General features: G+C 40.1%; 1 protein-coding gene across 3 annotated transcripts in view; it reads left to right on the top strand.

Annotated features, from left to right (window-relative positions):
• The window catches only part of BAHD1 (bromo adjacent homology domain containing 1), a 74314-nt gene extending 58302 nt beyond the window's left edge, over positions 1–16012 (top strand). For all 3 annotated transcript variants that reach the window (XM_087722720.1, XM_087722712.1, XM_087722704.1), the window contains exons 4-7: positions 1791–1950; positions 8010–8086; positions 10470–10561; positions 12727–16012. In XM_087722720.1, the coding sequence (XP_087578846.1) occupies positions 1791–1950; positions 8010–8086; positions 10470–10561; positions 12727–12916 (519 nt within the window). In that variant the 3' untranslated portion in view covers positions 12917–16012. The remainder of the gene's footprint in view (positions 1–1790; positions 1951–8009; positions 8087–10469; positions 10562–12726) is intronic.
• Positions 16013–17824: the final 1812 nt, after the last annotated feature.

Here is a 17824-nt window from a genome sequence, read left to right as displayed (position 1 = left end):
GGGAGAGTCCATTTCAGAGAGTAAGGCATTGCTTGGCGTTGCTACTTAGAATACATTTGATCTTGTGGAGTCCAATCAAGGAAATAGATTGAATCCTCTGAAATACTAAATCTGCCTCCTCCATGTCCTTTCTGGCTTGTTTGGGTGGCATGGGGAGACGTAAGCAACTAGCTCCAAGAGATCATCTTGGGGCAGACATAATTCCACCTGCCTTTTTGAAAAAGGGTGTTAATACGCTGTCTCCCATTTGGACAATTCTTTCCTAGTTTCTAATCTCTTTCCTTCTTCAAACATGTGGCGGGAAATTAGCAACAAGAAATTCCTACCTGAAATCTTTCCATCAGGATTCATACTTAATCGTGGGGCAGAAATGGCATTGGTTGTTGGAACTTCAGTGGTGGTGGTGGGGAACGCATCTCACATCACTGTTTCATACCAGTGCCTGTCCGGAAACTGTATGGGAGTGATTTTGAAAAAAAATGTCATTGACCTAAATCTTAAGACAAAAGTCTTTACCGGGTTATTTTCACCAGTTTGAGAGTGAACACCCCCCCACCCCCCAAATTTGATTTTTTTTTCTTTGAGCATCATTTTTATTCCATATCTTATTACTTTGAATATCAAGATTGGTAACTTATTTCTCACAGATTTCTTTCGGCAATTCCATTTTATTTTGTGACCACACTATTGTAAACATTCTAAAAACTTATTTTCAGAGGAATTCTAAAAGTGCAGGAAATATGGTGTAACATACTTTTTCTGGTAACACATGGAACATATTAGAAATGTACAATAGCAGTGAGAGAGGGAGAACTGTTATCTATGGACAAATCTATATAAAAGGGTGCATTTAAGTGCATACTGTAGCTAGAGTTGGTATCAACTTTTCCATTTTGAAACTTCTAACTATAACACACATTTTGTATAGATCTTTATTATGTGTGTGGGCAAAGAAATATAATAGCACAAAAAGATTTCATCATGTAGGATTATCCACATATGTCCACACATAGATGTTTGGTTACAGTGCTTATAGCAGACTATTTTTTATTTTATTTCCCCGACTTCTGCTCAATTCTTGGAGACTGCCTGGACCAGTCCCTGCATTTTCTTGGCAAGATTTTTCAGAAGTGATTTAGCCTCCTTCCTTAAGACTGAGAGAAAGTGACTCACCCAAAGTCACCCAGCTGGCTTTGTGCCCATGGTGGAATTTCTATCCTTGTACCTTAACCACTGGTTCTAGCAGAACAAATATCTGGCAGCCATTCTCACATGGCAAAACATATTTTCAATGCATACCTTAGAAACCAGCAGATTTAAAAGTGTAGCAGGCATGGTCCTTCAATCATTTAACTCTTTGCAACCAAAAGCAGTTTAGTATCAGTGGTCACACAACACCAGACATGGATTAATGGGGTATTAGCCCTAGTCTCCCACGGAGTCAGGGATGAAAAAACTCCCGTTTTGTCCGGACTTGGTCTTTAAAATGAATCTGACCTAAGTGAAGTGACTTGAATATTTCTTCTTCTCGGCTTTAGTAATCGTTACCTTTCATTTGAGCAGCATGTTTTGCTTCTGAAATTAACCCACTGGGAAGAGAGAGAAGCATCCTGCTGTTTTGTATGATCCGTCTTCTCCACGGGCTCTTTAGCAATAAAGACACCCTTTTTTGGCAGGAAGCTGTCTACTTGGCATAGGTGGATTAGTGGAGGCTGCTGGTGTCTGTTTCTCAGTATTGTTTTTGCAGACTCACTCCTTTTCTTGGCTCTCTCTCTTGTCAATATTTGTAGAATGAGCCAGAACCAGCTGTTCGTAAGAGCTACCAGGCCGTGGAAAGAGATGGAGAAATCATTCGGGTCCGGGATACAGTCCTTTTGAAATCAGGGCCACGGAAGAAATCAATGCCTTATGTGGCTAAGATATCTGCCCTGTGGGAAGACCCCAAAACAGGTATTGAGCACAAAACTTAATGGCCAATTGTATGATGAATGTTAACTGTATAATAATAATGTATTTGTTTACAAAAGATTTGTGGAATTGGGAGGGGGTAGGGGTGGGGTGCCTGACAATTGTTCTGCATATCATTCCCTGTGTAACTGTCTACCAAATGCCTAGTGTGACAGAAATGTAAAAGGCATATAAATGATTCAGACAATCTATCTGTACACATGATGGTAATACTTGCAAGCTTGGGTCAGGTCAGGAAGATCCAAGATAGGAAATTAAATTAACCTGGAAGTCCAGTTGGTAACCTGTGGAGCTTTCTTTCATTTACATCATCACTTTAGTAAGACAATTGATGCCTGTAGACATTCTCAGCCACCCAGGTCATGATTGTCCCAAAGGTGCATTTTCAAAAGGCAACTTGGACTTTGTTTTTTTTTTCCCTCTGATGATGTTTTACTTCTCATCTGAGAAGCCTCTTCAGTTCTGACTGACTGAATTGAAAAAGCTTCTTGGATGAGAAGTAAAATGTCTTTAAGGAAAAACTGTCCACTTGCTTTTTAAAAAAGCATCTTTGGGACAATATAATTGATGGTGATCCTTAATCATTAGCCCAATGGGAAAGGAACAGCGTATATCTCCAAATTATCTTTATTATTTTCATTTCTATGGCAGCATGGCCTTTGTTTAGTACTACTGTATGGCAATCAAGCAAAAAGGAATCACGTTATCTTCTGTTTCCCAGATGACAGGCTACGGAGGATGTTAGCCTAATTAGAGTTTCAAGACATTCCTGCTGTGGAAATATTTTGTGGGAGCTGCTGCTCCTGATGTCAACTTGGCAAAATCAGTGCAGCTCTTTTTTTAAATTGGCAAATAGGTGCCTTACTACTAAAATTAAAGGCATTTAGAGGCTTCTGCTCTGAAATGAAGGCAAGAATAATCAACTCTGTCCATGAATTAGATTTTGTATGGACAAAACTGCCTACTCCAATTGGTCAGTAGTCACCCATACATCACCCCCCAACCCCTCCAAAATACTCCAAAGTGGAATCTTTCTGAAGCTTTTAAATTTACATTATTTCCTAAGAAACTTTAGATATTGGTTCTGATAATTGGAGATGTACACCCTGGAAACTGTAAACTTGATTTTGCCAAGTTAATATCAACTCCCACAAAATATTTCCACAGCCAGAATGTCTTGAACCTCTAATTAGGCTAATATTCTCTATAGATAGCACACAGAGCCATCTCTTTGCAGGCACGCCAGCCATTGCCTCAGCCCAGCTTCATCGCACCTGAGCACAAGCCTCCCACCAGCCAGCTGATCTATGGGTCTCTGCCACACATGCATGGGGGGTGCTGCATGCGGGGGACGCACAGATGCATTCACCATGGAATGGGATGCATGCGCTGGGCTGTGTGTTCACATTGCATTTGGGGGCCTCCCCACACCCCATTTTTGGCTGAAAGGCCTGCACCAACCTGGAAGTCAAAATGGGATGTGGGGCTATGCGAGGCCCACACAAACACCATTTTGGGCCTAGAAAGGCGCCTGCACCAACCTGGAAGCCAAAAAGGGGTGAGAGGACTGGGCTCATGTGGGGGGGGGGGTCGCTTGCACATGCACCCATGGGATGCATGGAGGTCATGCACGTATTGCATGGGGCGCCATGCACATGCTTTTAACACATAATGACAAAAAGGTTAGCCATCACTGTTCTATAGTTTGTCATCTGTGAAATGGAAGATAACTTGATTTCTGTTTGTTTGATTGCCATACAGTTGTACTAAACAAAGGCCATGCTGCCAGAGAATTGGAAATAAGAAATAAAAATATTTGGGAGATATAGGTTGTTCTTTCCTCATTGGTTTAGTGGTTAGGGATCTCCATCAATTTATATTATTGATTAAAGTAGATGGGCCATTTTCAAAATGCTTTCATTGAAGCCAGTTAGACTATACTTGCATCTCTCCATAACTGAGGATGTGGGAGAAGGGAGTGTACTGTTAAAATGCAACACAAGCAGGCAGTTTGTGGTGCTGAATTTGAATCAGTTCATGATGTTTACAGATTCTCAGCATTATTTCCACATATTTTAAAAATGCAAACAAGCCGAGTAAAGCTAGGGGCAAAAAGAAAATTAGAAGGTTTGCAACGGGCACTCAGTTCACATTAACATCTCTTTCAATTGCAAAGCAAGCTGACATTTCTATGGATTGAGGTGGCATGATTTCTCTTCTTTGTGCATCTCACACGTTGGGTGATGACTCTTCAGAGAGTCAGTAATGGAAATTTCTAGAGCTGCAGATGGTTTCTTTGGAAGCTTAACATCCAGTCCACATCTGAGAATGTTCTCCATTAGTTTCCTTCTGGCACTTTAGCATCATCTGGATTCTTCCCTTCTCAAAATTGTGCTTAGTGATTCAGATGTTGTTTTACTATTTTTGTTTGCTCCCCTGAATCTTTCACTGAGGTAAGGTTTTGAAGGAGTCCTCTGCAGATGTGGAGCAAAGGCACCCTTCAAAAACGATGCTAGCAAATTGCTCCCCACCAACAACCATTCTTTCTGTCTGCTAAGACTAAGAGAGGCTCATGTCATAGAAAGCTGTCTTGATTGTTAAATAAGCTTGAAAACACAATTTGCTCAAGTGTCAGGCTCTGTTTACAGGAGAAGGTCATTCTCATATCTGGGCTTCAGAGATAATGACATTGGAAACTATGCCAGTCATTTCAGAATCAATAGCTCCAATTTGATCTTCAGTGCTAACCACTCTTATGGGTTTCAGACTCAAACTGTGTGCTGATCTTATACCTTTTTTTTACTATTTCAAGCAAGTTACTGAACTTCCCATTCCAGTCATTTGTCCGGTGATCTTCCTGATTAAAAAAAGTCTTCAGTACAAAGTCCCTCTTTGATACTCTATGTTTTGGGCCTCATTCAACTGCATCACTTGAGAGGATTCATTTGCCATAGCCATCTCCTTGCCTTCAGCTTTGATAGAACTTGAATGATTTTCTAGCACAGAGATTCAACAGACAAGTTGCCAAGAAAGCATGTTCTTCTCCATCCAGGTCATCCTGTTCTCACTAAGAGTTGCTAGGAACTTCCTCAACTCTTCCTACTATGGCTCCTCTAATGAAGGATTTATATATAGATATCTTGTTAGAAATGTATACATGCATTCTCTATTTTTCTTCCTGGAATTGTTATCTTCCCATGCAATGTGACCAGTGGTATCATTTAAGGACCAGATTTCAATGTGAATTCTACCAATCTGCCCCATTGGACCCCACCACTGATACCTTCAAACTTTGCCTGCATATGTTCACTCAAATTCTGAAGATTATCACTTTGACGGTTTTTCCACTTAATCAGACCACCTATTTCACACTTTCATTTATCTCCTGACTCAATAGCATCTGTTTCCTGAATTACAAATTACCTTGAGAACATGCATGAAATTTAAGGGTATTAATACTATCTTCTCTTTTAACACTTGATGCCAAATTCTATTATTGTAGATGCTTCTCAAATCTCAGGCTTACTAAATCTAGTGTGTTGAAGGAGAGGCTGTTACATCAGATTCCTGTGTTCTTATTATAATTTGAATATGTAGCACAATCTTTTCAAGGATTTGTTTGTCATTCTCCCTTATTCTTCATGTTAAGGTTCCAGAAGTTTACAGTAAAGCCAGCCACATATATTCTAGTCTTCAAATCTTTTAATTCAATGATGTCTTTAGAGATGATAAAAGAGATGGATTTAAGAAACTGAAACACTTCAATGTGATAGAAAAATCTAAATGATGATTCTTCAAAACCTCCTTCCTTACTAAAATTGGTTTGTATTAATTGGTTTACAACATGCCTGTTCTCCCATTACAAAAGTTACAAAATACCGTTTAGTAGATGTTCTTTTCTTTAGTTTCTAAAGTGTACCATGATTATCATCTCTGTCTTCTCATTATCCAAATATACCTGTCAGAGACATTTGTTGCTCTTTTTAATCCATCTTTGAAAACAGATCCATAGAATCCTTCATCTTCTCCATCTCTCAGGCTTTGAGATGTCTTAGTTGCATTTTTGCTGTATTGTTCCCCTTCATAGGGGCAATTCTAGATTCACACTGACCAGACTACTCTGGAAAAATGCTGTAAGCGTTCCCCAGCTGGCTCAATAAATACCGTGACTAGTGGATTATGGCAGTTTCTATTTCAGGATTTAGTCCATAAAGCTTTCTGTATTTAACTATTCTCAGTTATAACTCCCACAATCATCATCGGAAAAGCTGACTTTGTCACCTGTACAGCTTACACTTCATTCTTGTGTAGGGTTGAATCTTCTTGGAGGATTCACAACTGACATCCCCATCATAGTTGAATTACCCACTGTAAAAGCTTCCTAATTAATGAATATGGGTATCACCTGTTTGTTTCTATTATGTTAATCATCTAGAATTCTAGGCATTCTTCAACAATGTACAAAGTTCAGTCCTGTGTTTTGGAATCAGGTGGACCAGCTGTTTTTGTATATCAACAAAAATGCGGAACTCGCTCCTCATTCATGTTGCAACTAATCTAGGATATCAGTGTTTAATCCACAAGACATTCCCTAACTGTCCCACAATAAATAGTTCTCCTAACACAGGACAAGGAAGGGAATTAACCCAACAACCCTTCAGATAACAGCATGGGTTTTTTGCAGTTCTCTTTCCAAGTAAGGATTATGTCTCACAACTTGACCGAAGAGTGCTTATACTAATAAAGAGGCTTCTTTTTCCACTTGTATTTTGGCGATTGGAGCATTTCAGTGTTCATCACAGCGTATATTTAAATTCTACTTTTTTGTGAAGTCAGCAAAACTTTCCTTATATTTTGTACGTATGTATTTAGCAACCGTAGAAGTGATCGTTTCTTCCTTGGTGTTCTCTCCTTTTATCAATGATCTCATTGCCTCTTTCTCTGTTAACCCACCATTTCATCATTTGTCTCTTGTCTTTTCCTGTTGGATTGCAAAACTCAAACAACTGTTCTATAGCTTCTTAACTTTAAAGTTGTTATCAGTTACGTCAGCTTGCCCTCCTCATTCCTTGAGTATTGATCAATTCTGTTTCTGATTTAACAAAGAATTTCGTTAAAAAAATATGCAAAACTCACATCAGCCTCCCCCCCCCCCCGCCCCAAAGCTAATTTCTTTTGCTGTCCAAGCAAACACAATCCCTTTGAGCAACCCCTTTGCTTGCAAACATCATTCAGACTTCGGCCAACTATGCTGGTTGTGCTGCTTCCTTTCACCCTTCCTCTCAACTGCTATTGTGATATGAGGAGCCCATGAAGAGTTTCCCAGCCAACTGAGTGACAGTTATAACTCTGCTACATTTGATCAGGGGTGGGGGGAGCCTCTTTGCTATCCCATGGTCCAGCAAGTCTTCTTCTACAGCCTTTGCCTCCCAGGCAATCAATGGTATATTAAGTCGTGTTCTGGAACCTTTCTTATTCTCTCATTTTCTGTGTTTTGCAAAAACTGCCCTCACCATCCTACTTGCAGCTTCAAGGGCTGTTCCTTCAGTGGAGGTGGGAGGATGGGCATCTATTTTGAACCTTTTTCTCATGCTATGAACTTCGGGAGTTAGATTTCATATAAAGCCAGCAGGAGGTTGTAGACTGTGTGGCCTTCATTAAACATCATTACCTTGATATCAGAATTGGAACTTCATTGAGGGCAATGATCCAACTTTTGTTCAATTACTCATATCTGTGTTGCACAAGGAAGTATGAGAATAATATTTTGCTTACACAACCCACACACCACCTTTGCTCAAGTAGACTGCACTTTTTTCCTATTTTGTTCTTCAATCTGGGGAAACTGAGATAGGTAAGAACTTCCCACTGAAAAAAAACCCTGCAGCTCTCACTAGCTTTTGGTGTTGGTTATGCACGGAGGCATTTCCTATATGTATGAATGAATTAGTGAGCATTATAAGAGGTAAGCAGACTGTCTTTATGTTCTACTTTATGCTGGTGTGTTAAGAGTATTTAAAAACTACTTTATTTTTTTCTAGGGGAATTGATGATGAGCCTCCTGTGGTATTATAGACCAGAGCACACTCAGGGAGGCCGTAATTCTAGCATGCATCAGGTGAGCATTTGGCCATGATGATCAGGAATGGAAATCCAGGACAAACGAGCCAGCAAAGGCTGCTTGATGTGATGGTGCTGATGTTTCTAATCCTCCTTCAACCACTTATTTGCAAAGAAAAGGAGGATCATTTTATGTTCCTGCTTTAACAAATGCTTAGTGTTTATTTTACAGTTGGGCCGCTTGTTTCTAGACATGGGAACATTTCCATTGTTCCATAAGTGAAATTCAGCGGGTTCTGACTGGTTCTGAAGAACTGGTAGTGGAAATTTTGAGTAGTTCAGAGAACCGGCAAATACCACCTCTGGCTGGCCCCAGAGTGGGGAGGGAATGGGGATTTTGCAGTATCCTTCCCCTGGAGTAGAGTGGGAATGGAGATTTTCCAATATCCTTTCCCAGGAATGGGGAGGGAATAGGGATTTTGTAATATCCTTCCCCTGCCATGCCCACCAAGCCACGCCCACAGAACCTGTAGTAAAAAAAATGGAATTTCACCACTGCATTAAAGGCTAACACATTTATTGCTTTGGGTATTTCTGCTGTACCAAACTAACATAGCTGCCCTCTGGAATAAGTTGAGAAGTAATTTGAGTGGCAAGGCATTTAAAGACTTTCCATTACCTCACCCCAAACATTCATAATTTTATAAACAATCCTAAATTATGCTGAAAGTGTCCTTTTATCTCTGAATTTGTTACAGAATAGTTCTTGTTCATATTTTAAAGTTGGCTTTCCTTCACTTTAAGACACGAAAGCTATGGAAGCTTTCGCTTTCAAAACTGCAAGGTTATCTTTAAAGGCTGGATTTTTTTCCCTTGCTAAGACCTACAGTATATTGTTACAATGCTATTTTCCCAGATTAGTGTTTGATAGTACAATAAATGTAGAGGTTCTCTATCATTGTGGTAATTTTAGCACATCTACATGTTCTTTTTCTCTGTTAAGACTTTGGATGTAGGAAAAATTGCTTTTTTCAGTAGCAACATTCTCTCATCTCTTCCCCTCTCCCCAACTAAGCTATTCCTATTATTAAAGGTAATTTTATCTACAATGAGCTGATAGGATGATGCAACCAGCTTTGATGCCTCCAGATCCAAAATTTCTAGACCAACCCGGCAAAAACATGAGTGCCGTTGCCTTAGTTTAAAATTGAGCTTTGAGGGAGTGAGAACTTTGAAGAAAAGGCCATAATTGATTTGAAGTGTTGTCAGGTTGATCCCAGAAATTAAAATATAAGAGTTACTTGAAAATGAAGTCATCTTCTGGTCAAATTATATAAGCAAATGAAAAGGCAGTTGAGGGCTGTAAAATGTCTGTGCATATTTTGGCAGACCTCCATTTTAGCTAGATACTTTACATTTCATATAAAATATAAATACTAATATGTAATCTATTTCAATTAAATTTCTTTCTTGGCTCCCTCAAAGAAGTGCTGTTTTTTCATGCACACATGAAATGCCTGGTATAACAGTTATATAACTTAATGTATTGATAGGTTATTGTAAACTCTCTCATAAATGAATGTGAATAAATACTGACATCCACCTCTTTTTCCCTACATCCAAGGAACTAAGGTGAGGTGGAAATTATTAGCCCTTAATGTATGCATTTAGACTTCAAAAAAACTGATGTGCTATTAAGTGCTGGGATAGGACCAGACAGATCCAGGTTCAGGGTTCGAATCTACCCTGGATGTGAAAGTTCACTGGGTAGCTTTGGGCCAATTGTTATTTCTCAGATCAACTTACCTCAGGATAGTTCTTGTGAGAAGAAAATTAGAAGAAGGAATGCTTTGATGCCGCCTATAGCTCCTGAAGTAAAAGCAGGATATGCATTTACTAAACAAACAAATAGGTTCATTATTGCTATGTTACAACATAGAAGCCAGCTAGTTGGACACTTAGTGCAATATCTCATTTTAAAAAAGCAGAGACTAATATTGCCTTCAGTAGCCTTGACGTATCTTTTTTGCTTTTAAACCACCCCTGTTAATAAAACATTAGATTTAGATCCCACACTAGTATCCTAATCCCTGGGGCCTTCAGAGAGTAAATATATTCTTTGATTGAAGTGTGCATCTCGGCGATGAAAAGTTTGTCTCACTCAGTATATGGGCTCAGAAGATTATACTCCAGAAGGTAAACGAAAAACCCGCACTCTGAATGCTTTATATATGACTTGAAAATGGAACCATTAATGTTTAAATCATCACATGTTGGTCTCCTCATACAGTCAACCTACTTCTTGGTAGAACTGGGCTTAAAGATGTAACCCGAAGAGCATGTAAAAAATACGATATATACTTTAACACACCACAGACAAAAAGCATGCGATAGAAGAATGTTCTTGCAGTCTCTGATTCCCCCTGTACACTTTCTTGCAGAATGAGATCTTTGCATCCCGACACCAGGACGAGAACAGTGTGGCCTGCATAGAGGAGAAGTGCTATGTTCTGACCTTTGCAGAGTACTGCAGGTAGGTGGTGCTCTTTCCATGCTTGTTTTACGGTCTCTGTGCTCCATCAGAACAGTTCCAGAAGACGGTTATTGTCACTGGTAGGGTGCTCCTTCCTTCCCTCCCTCCCTCCCTCCCTCCTTCCCTCCCTCCCTCTGTCTTTGTGGTTTGTGGGGCATCACAGATAGTTTCAGTACACAAATTGAATTTTCCTCTTATTTACGGGGTCAAAATGGCACAAACAGACAGCAGACGATCTATAGACTGACACATTCTAAGCAAGCTATTGTGGCATTTTTACAGATATCCCAATGAAATCACCTTGGCTTTTTCTCCCCAGACACTTTTTTTAAATGTGCCTACTAGTATAGCCATACTTAGATCACTAAAAGGGTTGATCTATGTTTTGCACCATCCTCAGCATGGGTTGCACATTTAGTAGTTCAGCATATATGGGAGGTCCCAGATTGCCTGTTCCTACTGAAGGCATAGCAGTAAAAAAAAAAAAAACATACAGAAGCACAATTGACCCTTCCAGTCCAATTATTTGCCCTTTCAGCCGGATGTATTGATTTTGCTGTATTTTTATGAGTTTTGATATTATGTATTCGTTATGCACCATCCACTGTCATTTGACAGTGTATAGGAACTACGAGATAAATAAGTGAATGAATAAAACGTACCAGATCCAAATGTCTTAATAAACATGTTTGCGCTTTTGATCTTGGAGTAGGAATGCATAGGAAGGAACAATGGGACCGTGCAGTTATTTTTCCTCATTTTTTTTTCCTCAAATGTTTTGCCAATACATCTTGAGATAACTTTTGTAGATCTGGAACCCACAGCTCCAAATCTACAAGGAAAAGAGCAATGTAATCTATTGTTGGTTTTCTTTGTCATTTATAATACTGTAAGATTGTGGCACTATGGTGACACAGTTGTTAGAATGCAGTATTGCAGCTTAACTCTGCCCACTGCCAAGAGTTCAATCCTAACCAAGGTTGACTCAGCCTTCTATCCTTCCAAGGTCAGTAAAATGAGGACCCAGATTATTGGAGCAACATGCTATCACTGTAAATTTCCCAGGGAGAGCTGTTAAGCACTATGGATGGGTATATAAGTCTAAGTGCTATTGCTATTACTAAGGGGTGAAATGCTCTGAAGTCAGCTACCAGTTCACTTCGCACATGCAGGCACATCGCAGGCACTAAGAAGCCTTTTCTGAGTCTGCAAAGGTAAATAGAACAGTGAGGGGTGTGTGAACAGCTGTGTTGTGCGATTTAGATTCGCTAGCAAGCAGGATTTCCTGCTTTCTAGCAAATATAAATTGCGCACCACAGCTGGTTGCCACACAGCTGATCATCGGAACCTTTTTAAAAAACTTTTAGTAAACAAAATGCTAAGAAAAACTTTTTTTAAAAAAAAAGTTCCGATGACAATCAGCCATTCAATTGTCGGAATTTCTTTTACTGTTTTTTAGCATTTTTTACTACCATTTCTCGCTGAAAAATTTTTTTTAAAAGTTCCGACAAGCAGCTGTGTAACAATCAATTGTGCCTATTTCTAGTGAATATAAACCGTGCGGCACAGCTGATTGTCGCACAGCTGACTACGATTCGCCTGAACCGGGAGCATTTTTTTTAACTGGCAGCACTTTTTACTACTGGTTCGGGCAAACCGGCCGAACCAGTAGCATTTCACCCCTGCTATTACTATTGTTATCATATAGTTGTTTGTAGACCATATATAGTCCCTGGAAATCTTCTGGGTGGCCCACCAAGGCTCCAGTAGCCTGTCAATCAGCTGGTTGATTGCAAACAGCAAAAGATTGCTGAAATCCCACTGTCAAGTGATTTGAAAGTGTATCACTAAGTGAAAGAAAGGAAGGAGGAAGGAAGACTGATGGCTCCCCTTTTCATCATATAGCTTGCTTGGGATGCTATAGTTTTTGGCTTGGGCCAGGGAAAGGATTTTTCACTATGTGCACATATGTATGTGTGAGAGAGAGCACGGCCTCTAACTTGCCACTAGGCAACCATAATGGCTAAAACAGAGTCTTCGCATTGGAAAAACTAACTAAATAAATAAAAGTAAAATTTGATAAATCCCTGAGTGAATGAATTATGGCCAACTGCTGTGAGAGGAACCAAGAATGCATGAGCATCATTTACCTGACTGTCTTGCAGATTTTGTGCCTTGGCAAAGCGTCGCGTGGAAGGGATTCCAGGCAAGAAAACGGTGATGGTTCCTCCTTCTGAAGAGTATTCCACCCCTGCCCATCGCAAGGTGCCAGAGGACACTGATCCGGAGTTGGTTTTTCTCTGCCGTCACGTCTATGATTTCAGGCATGGACGCATCTTGAAGAATCCACAGTAACACCCCTGTGGCGTTAAGTGAGCAACGATAGCAGGCCATTAGGCAGGCTAAGCTCTTTGTCCGTGTAGGGGCCTCCTTCGGCGGAGTGCTGCCCACAGGCACTACATAACAACCCCGAAGCACTCAGTCCTCTACATCTGGGAGCAGACTTCCTGTTAAGGCAGATCTTCAAAGCACAGCACTTCATATAAAAAGCATAAGTGGAAATATATATCTATAAAGAAATGTGTGTCTGTATATAGATATAGGTGCTTGCTTCTGTAAATCTATATCTATATATCTGTACAATGAGCTTCATATACTGGAGGGAGGGGGGAAGGGAGGATAAAAGTGGATAAAAGCCAGTAAACTGACTCTAGAGCCAATCTTGTTGGGGATGAGTAGAACATACTGAAGGAAAACTTCAGTGTAGAAGTGAATCAAACTATAAGAAGGTTCCTGGTGTCGTGTCCGTCTAAAAAGAAGAAGGACATACATTCTTCTGTTTAGTATAATACTAAAAAGGGAGATGAGACCTTGTTTTGGGAGCCATCAATATACTGAAAATCCTTCACATATTCTGCATACATACTACTTGAGAAGGACTACACTCAAGTATTGTGCATTGCAATTTGTCAAATCGTTGCTTTAAAGCAGAAAGTGGGAAAGATGTAATAGATCACCTCACACCATTATGAAAAGCTGCATATCCTTCTAAGATTGAAGCTCTAAGCCAATTGCTTAGCATTAACTTACATTGACATCTATAGGACCTATTTCCGAATAAATGCCATAAAAATCAGGATATCGGGAAACAGGCCCAGCCTTAAAGATCATGCTTATTGGGCACAGCAATGGTGGGGGTGAGAAGGTGGCACTTGAAAAGTTCTCAAGAGTTTGAGACATAAATAACAGCTGCTACAATACTGATCTCTTCTCTCCACAAACTTAGAGAGGCCTGCCTATTTTGGGCAGAGGTAATTTATATATTTTTTTCCTTTCCACATCCCATTTTCTTTACTCTCATGTACAGTCCTCATAGAACCTGGATTTGCACACTCATCTAACTTGGGAGGGCTAGAAGCCAGAGTTAAGAAACGCTAGCATAGTGCGTAGTGCTTGAGTGTCAGTCTTTGAAACAGGCATTGTAACCCCAACTGAGTCTGTTTTTGCCTGTCTACCTCTCTTCTCTCCCATCCACCCCCGAATATCTTAACACTGACATATGAACATGCCCGTGATGGTAAGACTCTGGCTTCCAAAAGGGACTGGCCAATGAGAGGTTTGCGTTTTGAGAAACTGCTTCTTGATTCTCACAAGATATTTCTGCCTCTTGCCTTACATGTATAGCTCTTAGAATACTTTAGTTTAGCTTTAACACAAAGCTGTTTCAGTTAATTCTAAAGCAAACCAAAGGACAGCATAAGAAGAGTCCACCCAATCAGTCAACACCCAGCTGGGATTCCATTTGTAGATTGCACTAATTTGAAAGGAGAATCAACACTGTATTAGTCCGTGTACCTGCTGACAGCCAGAGTTGCTCACCTGAACTAGGGACCTATGTAGTTGCTTCCCCCCCCACACACACACCTTTTGTAAGGGGTGAGGGAGATTTAATTAGTGTTCAGTTATTATCAAAGCGTTCTACGGCTTTAATATTGTTATCTTTTCAAGTAGAGTTAGCACTATATCTTCTGACCCTCAGGCTAGAAGCAAGAGTTTGGCCACCAGTGCTCTATATCTGTTCTGGAGAAAGTAGCCCTACCATATTCAGCTTTTTGTGCGTTGACACAAATGGTACCTGCAGACTTGCTCTACATACCAAAGAAGGGAAATGATGGGGGGAAAACTGTGAAAAAAAAGTCTAACCAATGGTGGATAGCAGAGATCAGGTGACGATTGCATTCCATCCGGAATGGGTATATTCCTGCTTGGAGGAGGAATCTTCCACCCTAAGGCTGAGCATGAATTTTCCAAGCTTGCTAGTGTCCGAGTAGTGGCTTCCTTTTATTAAAACCGCTACTTGGGCACATAGAAGGGTTCTTTGCTAACTAGGGCTACAAAGCATATCTTGTGGCAGCACAGGTATGCAACTGAAGATTCCGTACAACTTTTCTTCATGCAGGGGAAAGCAACCCCTGAGGAGGAACTGTTTAGATAGAAGGGGTAATTTACGCATTGGGGGTTGGGGCAGTATTATATGCTCTGCAGCCATGGCCTGTTCTTCCATTTGCCAAGTCAAGGAGGGAAAGATAGAGATGAAGGGACAGTTCTTCAACGATCTGGGTTGGAGTGTATATGAAGAGTTGGCTAGTCTGATCTATGCGGAATCAGATTCGGATTCTTTTCTTTCTTTCTTAACTAGAAATGGGAGAGAAACTAGTGCCAGAGAGCCTCTTCCCGAAAAGATATTTTAGAATTCATGGTGTGGTGGCTGGAATCCTCAGCATGGTGACATGAGACCCAGATTTAGGGCAGTCTTCCTGCCCTCATGGAAAGAAGATGAAATTTAGCTTCAGAAACAGAGCAAGTTCGTAAAGTCCTGATTTCTGTTGCTACTTCCTCCCTCCTCCTTTCTCTGGCTTCTCCAGGCAGGAAAGCAACAGTAGTCTAAAAACAAATAAAATGAAATAAAAATAAGTTACCTACCCAATTCTGAAATAGGGTTGGAGCCCCTTTTCTGGAGAACAGAAACCCAAAACCTTCCCTGCTTCTGATAATTGTCAGAATCTACTTCAGGCCAAGAATATTGTTTTAAAGATTTGTGTAGTTGTTTTATGCTGTTTGCAGACAGCATGTAAATGATTTGAAATGTCTTATCTTCAATGAAAATATTTCATGCTTTTTTAATCTATTAGATATGGAAATATTTTTGAAACTGAAAATGCAGTCAGTAGAATTTAAATTGAAATGTAATACATGTAAAATATATTTTAGTTGATAATTTTGTAAAATGCACTTTTTGTGTCTCTTCCCTTGTTTCCCAGATCTGTATTTCAGTGTTTACAGATGGAATGAGAACATTCCCTATACTCTCCTTCTGTGAAAAAGATATATTAGAAGTAATTCTTAAAAATAAATTTGAGAAATTGTATTGACTTAGAAAACAAAACCAAAGCCGTTGTCCAGTTTTTATTACGGGTGCTGTATTATTAGTGAGACTGCACAGTAACAGGAAAAGACATTGCGTTTATTTTGTTAATTAAATGGCTAATTCTGCCATACACTTGTAGTGGCTCGCAAATAATGGTATATAAAATACATTTATTCTTTAAAGTTGGATGAAATCCACTGTGCACATTTTCATCACACACTATTTCCTGTTAGGAGGGAGACTCTTTGCTTGATGTCAGCACATCTCTTATCATCTTCTCTCTGGTCCTTGGAAGAAAAACGCATAATAAATGTCAAGCCCAAAAGCTTCCCTGTTCTTGACTTCCCACATAGGGGAGTGGCAGAGTAGCTGCAGTAATCCTGAGCCGGAGGCTGAAATTAAGAATCTTGTTCCCTGAAGGATTCTTTTAAGCTGCAAGCAACACTCCAAACTCGGAGATCAGAAGGTTACATTTTGAAGATTGAGCTTGGAGAGAAGCAACTCTTAGTTTTCATTCTGTTCCCCTGCAGTGTCCGATCTCTTGGTGATGGGTCCTTTTAGGTCTCTTCATCACAAGCACTTGAAGCAAAACAAACAGCAAGCGCATTCCTGTAAGGGTTAGTGTGAAAGCAGACGAAGAAGTGAGGCCCTTGAATAAAACATTGAATGGGGCCTTGGCTCTCCTAGAGACTTCGGAAGCACTTCCAGAGGCTTGCTAGTGAATGAGAGCAATACGTTACGGGCTTTCTTTTAGAACAAAGGAGCAGTGCAAAGCAAGAAGGGATGGCGAAATACATATGTTAGAGCACTATTTTATTGCAGAAGGCTACTAATGCAGCTTTCCTCCCATTTGCTACTGCAAAAAAACATCAGCTGCATGTCTACGTTTAATTCTGTTATCCCGGACAGTTAAAACAAGAGTTTCAGAGATAGGCAATTAAATAGTAAAGAAGTGCCATCTGGTGGCAGAATTGCAATTTGAAGAAACATCTTCAGTCTTAGCCGCTTAAGGAACCGATAAATTGAGCAATCATTGCTTGACATGCAACATGTGCTTCATTTTTAAAGGCATGAGCCTTCCTTTGGCTTGGAATGGTGGGGGCAGGATCTGCACATCAAAGAAGGGAGGTGGAACCAGGTCCAGAACTAAATTTATTTTTCATTTAATTAATTCAATGTAGTTGAGACAGGTGTTATGTAGTGTAAGCAACATTGATGAATGTCCATCAGTCAATTTTAAAATTACTAAGTGCCATCAACTTTGCAAGAGAGGGGGCAGTTCTGCAGTCCACATCCCAGGATTTCTAGAGGGGACCTGCTACTCTTACACCTCCGATTGGACAGACCTGTTGTGTGAGGAATTCTAATCAGAAGTGTGAGAATTCAACGCATGCACAAAATCCCTTTAAGTTGTACTCAGGATAAATAATGCCCCAACTGATGGGCAGAAATATTTTTGCTGCAATTATTTTATTACTGAATGGAATGCCACTGGCGATTCATGGATGGTGAGCCAGCAGGAACATAAATATATCCCTTGCCTTTACTTGAAAGAAATGATGCTACCCTCCAATTCAATGCCCCTCGTATGCTTAATCGTATTCTTTCCTTAATCTGGAAAAGGCAGAAGGAAGAAATATCACCTTGCTGCTCAGTAACGTCCAAACAGGCTTGAAGCCTGCCAGATTTTTACTTTTGTCTTGAGAAATCCACTAATCATTGCCAGTATCATGCGATAGGGGGAAGAGAGAGATCCTTTGCTCTGGGAGAAAAGGGATGTGGACATAAAATTTTAAAGTGTGTGTTGTTGTTTTTTACTGAAGCTCAAAACAAAA

This window comes from Thamnophis sirtalis, unplaced genomic scaffold, assembly GCF_051295495.1.
Source record: "Thamnophis sirtalis isolate CommonGarterSnake01/CBP01778 unplaced genomic scaffold, rThaSir2_p1.2 scaffold_1, whole genome shotgun sequence".
In the NCBI taxonomy this organism is placed as follows: Eukaryota; Metazoa; Chordata; class Lepidosauria; order Squamata; family Natricidae; genus Thamnophis; species Thamnophis sirtalis.
Note: the sequence above shows the minus strand (reverse complement) of the source record. Positions and strands in the feature narration are given on the sequence as shown.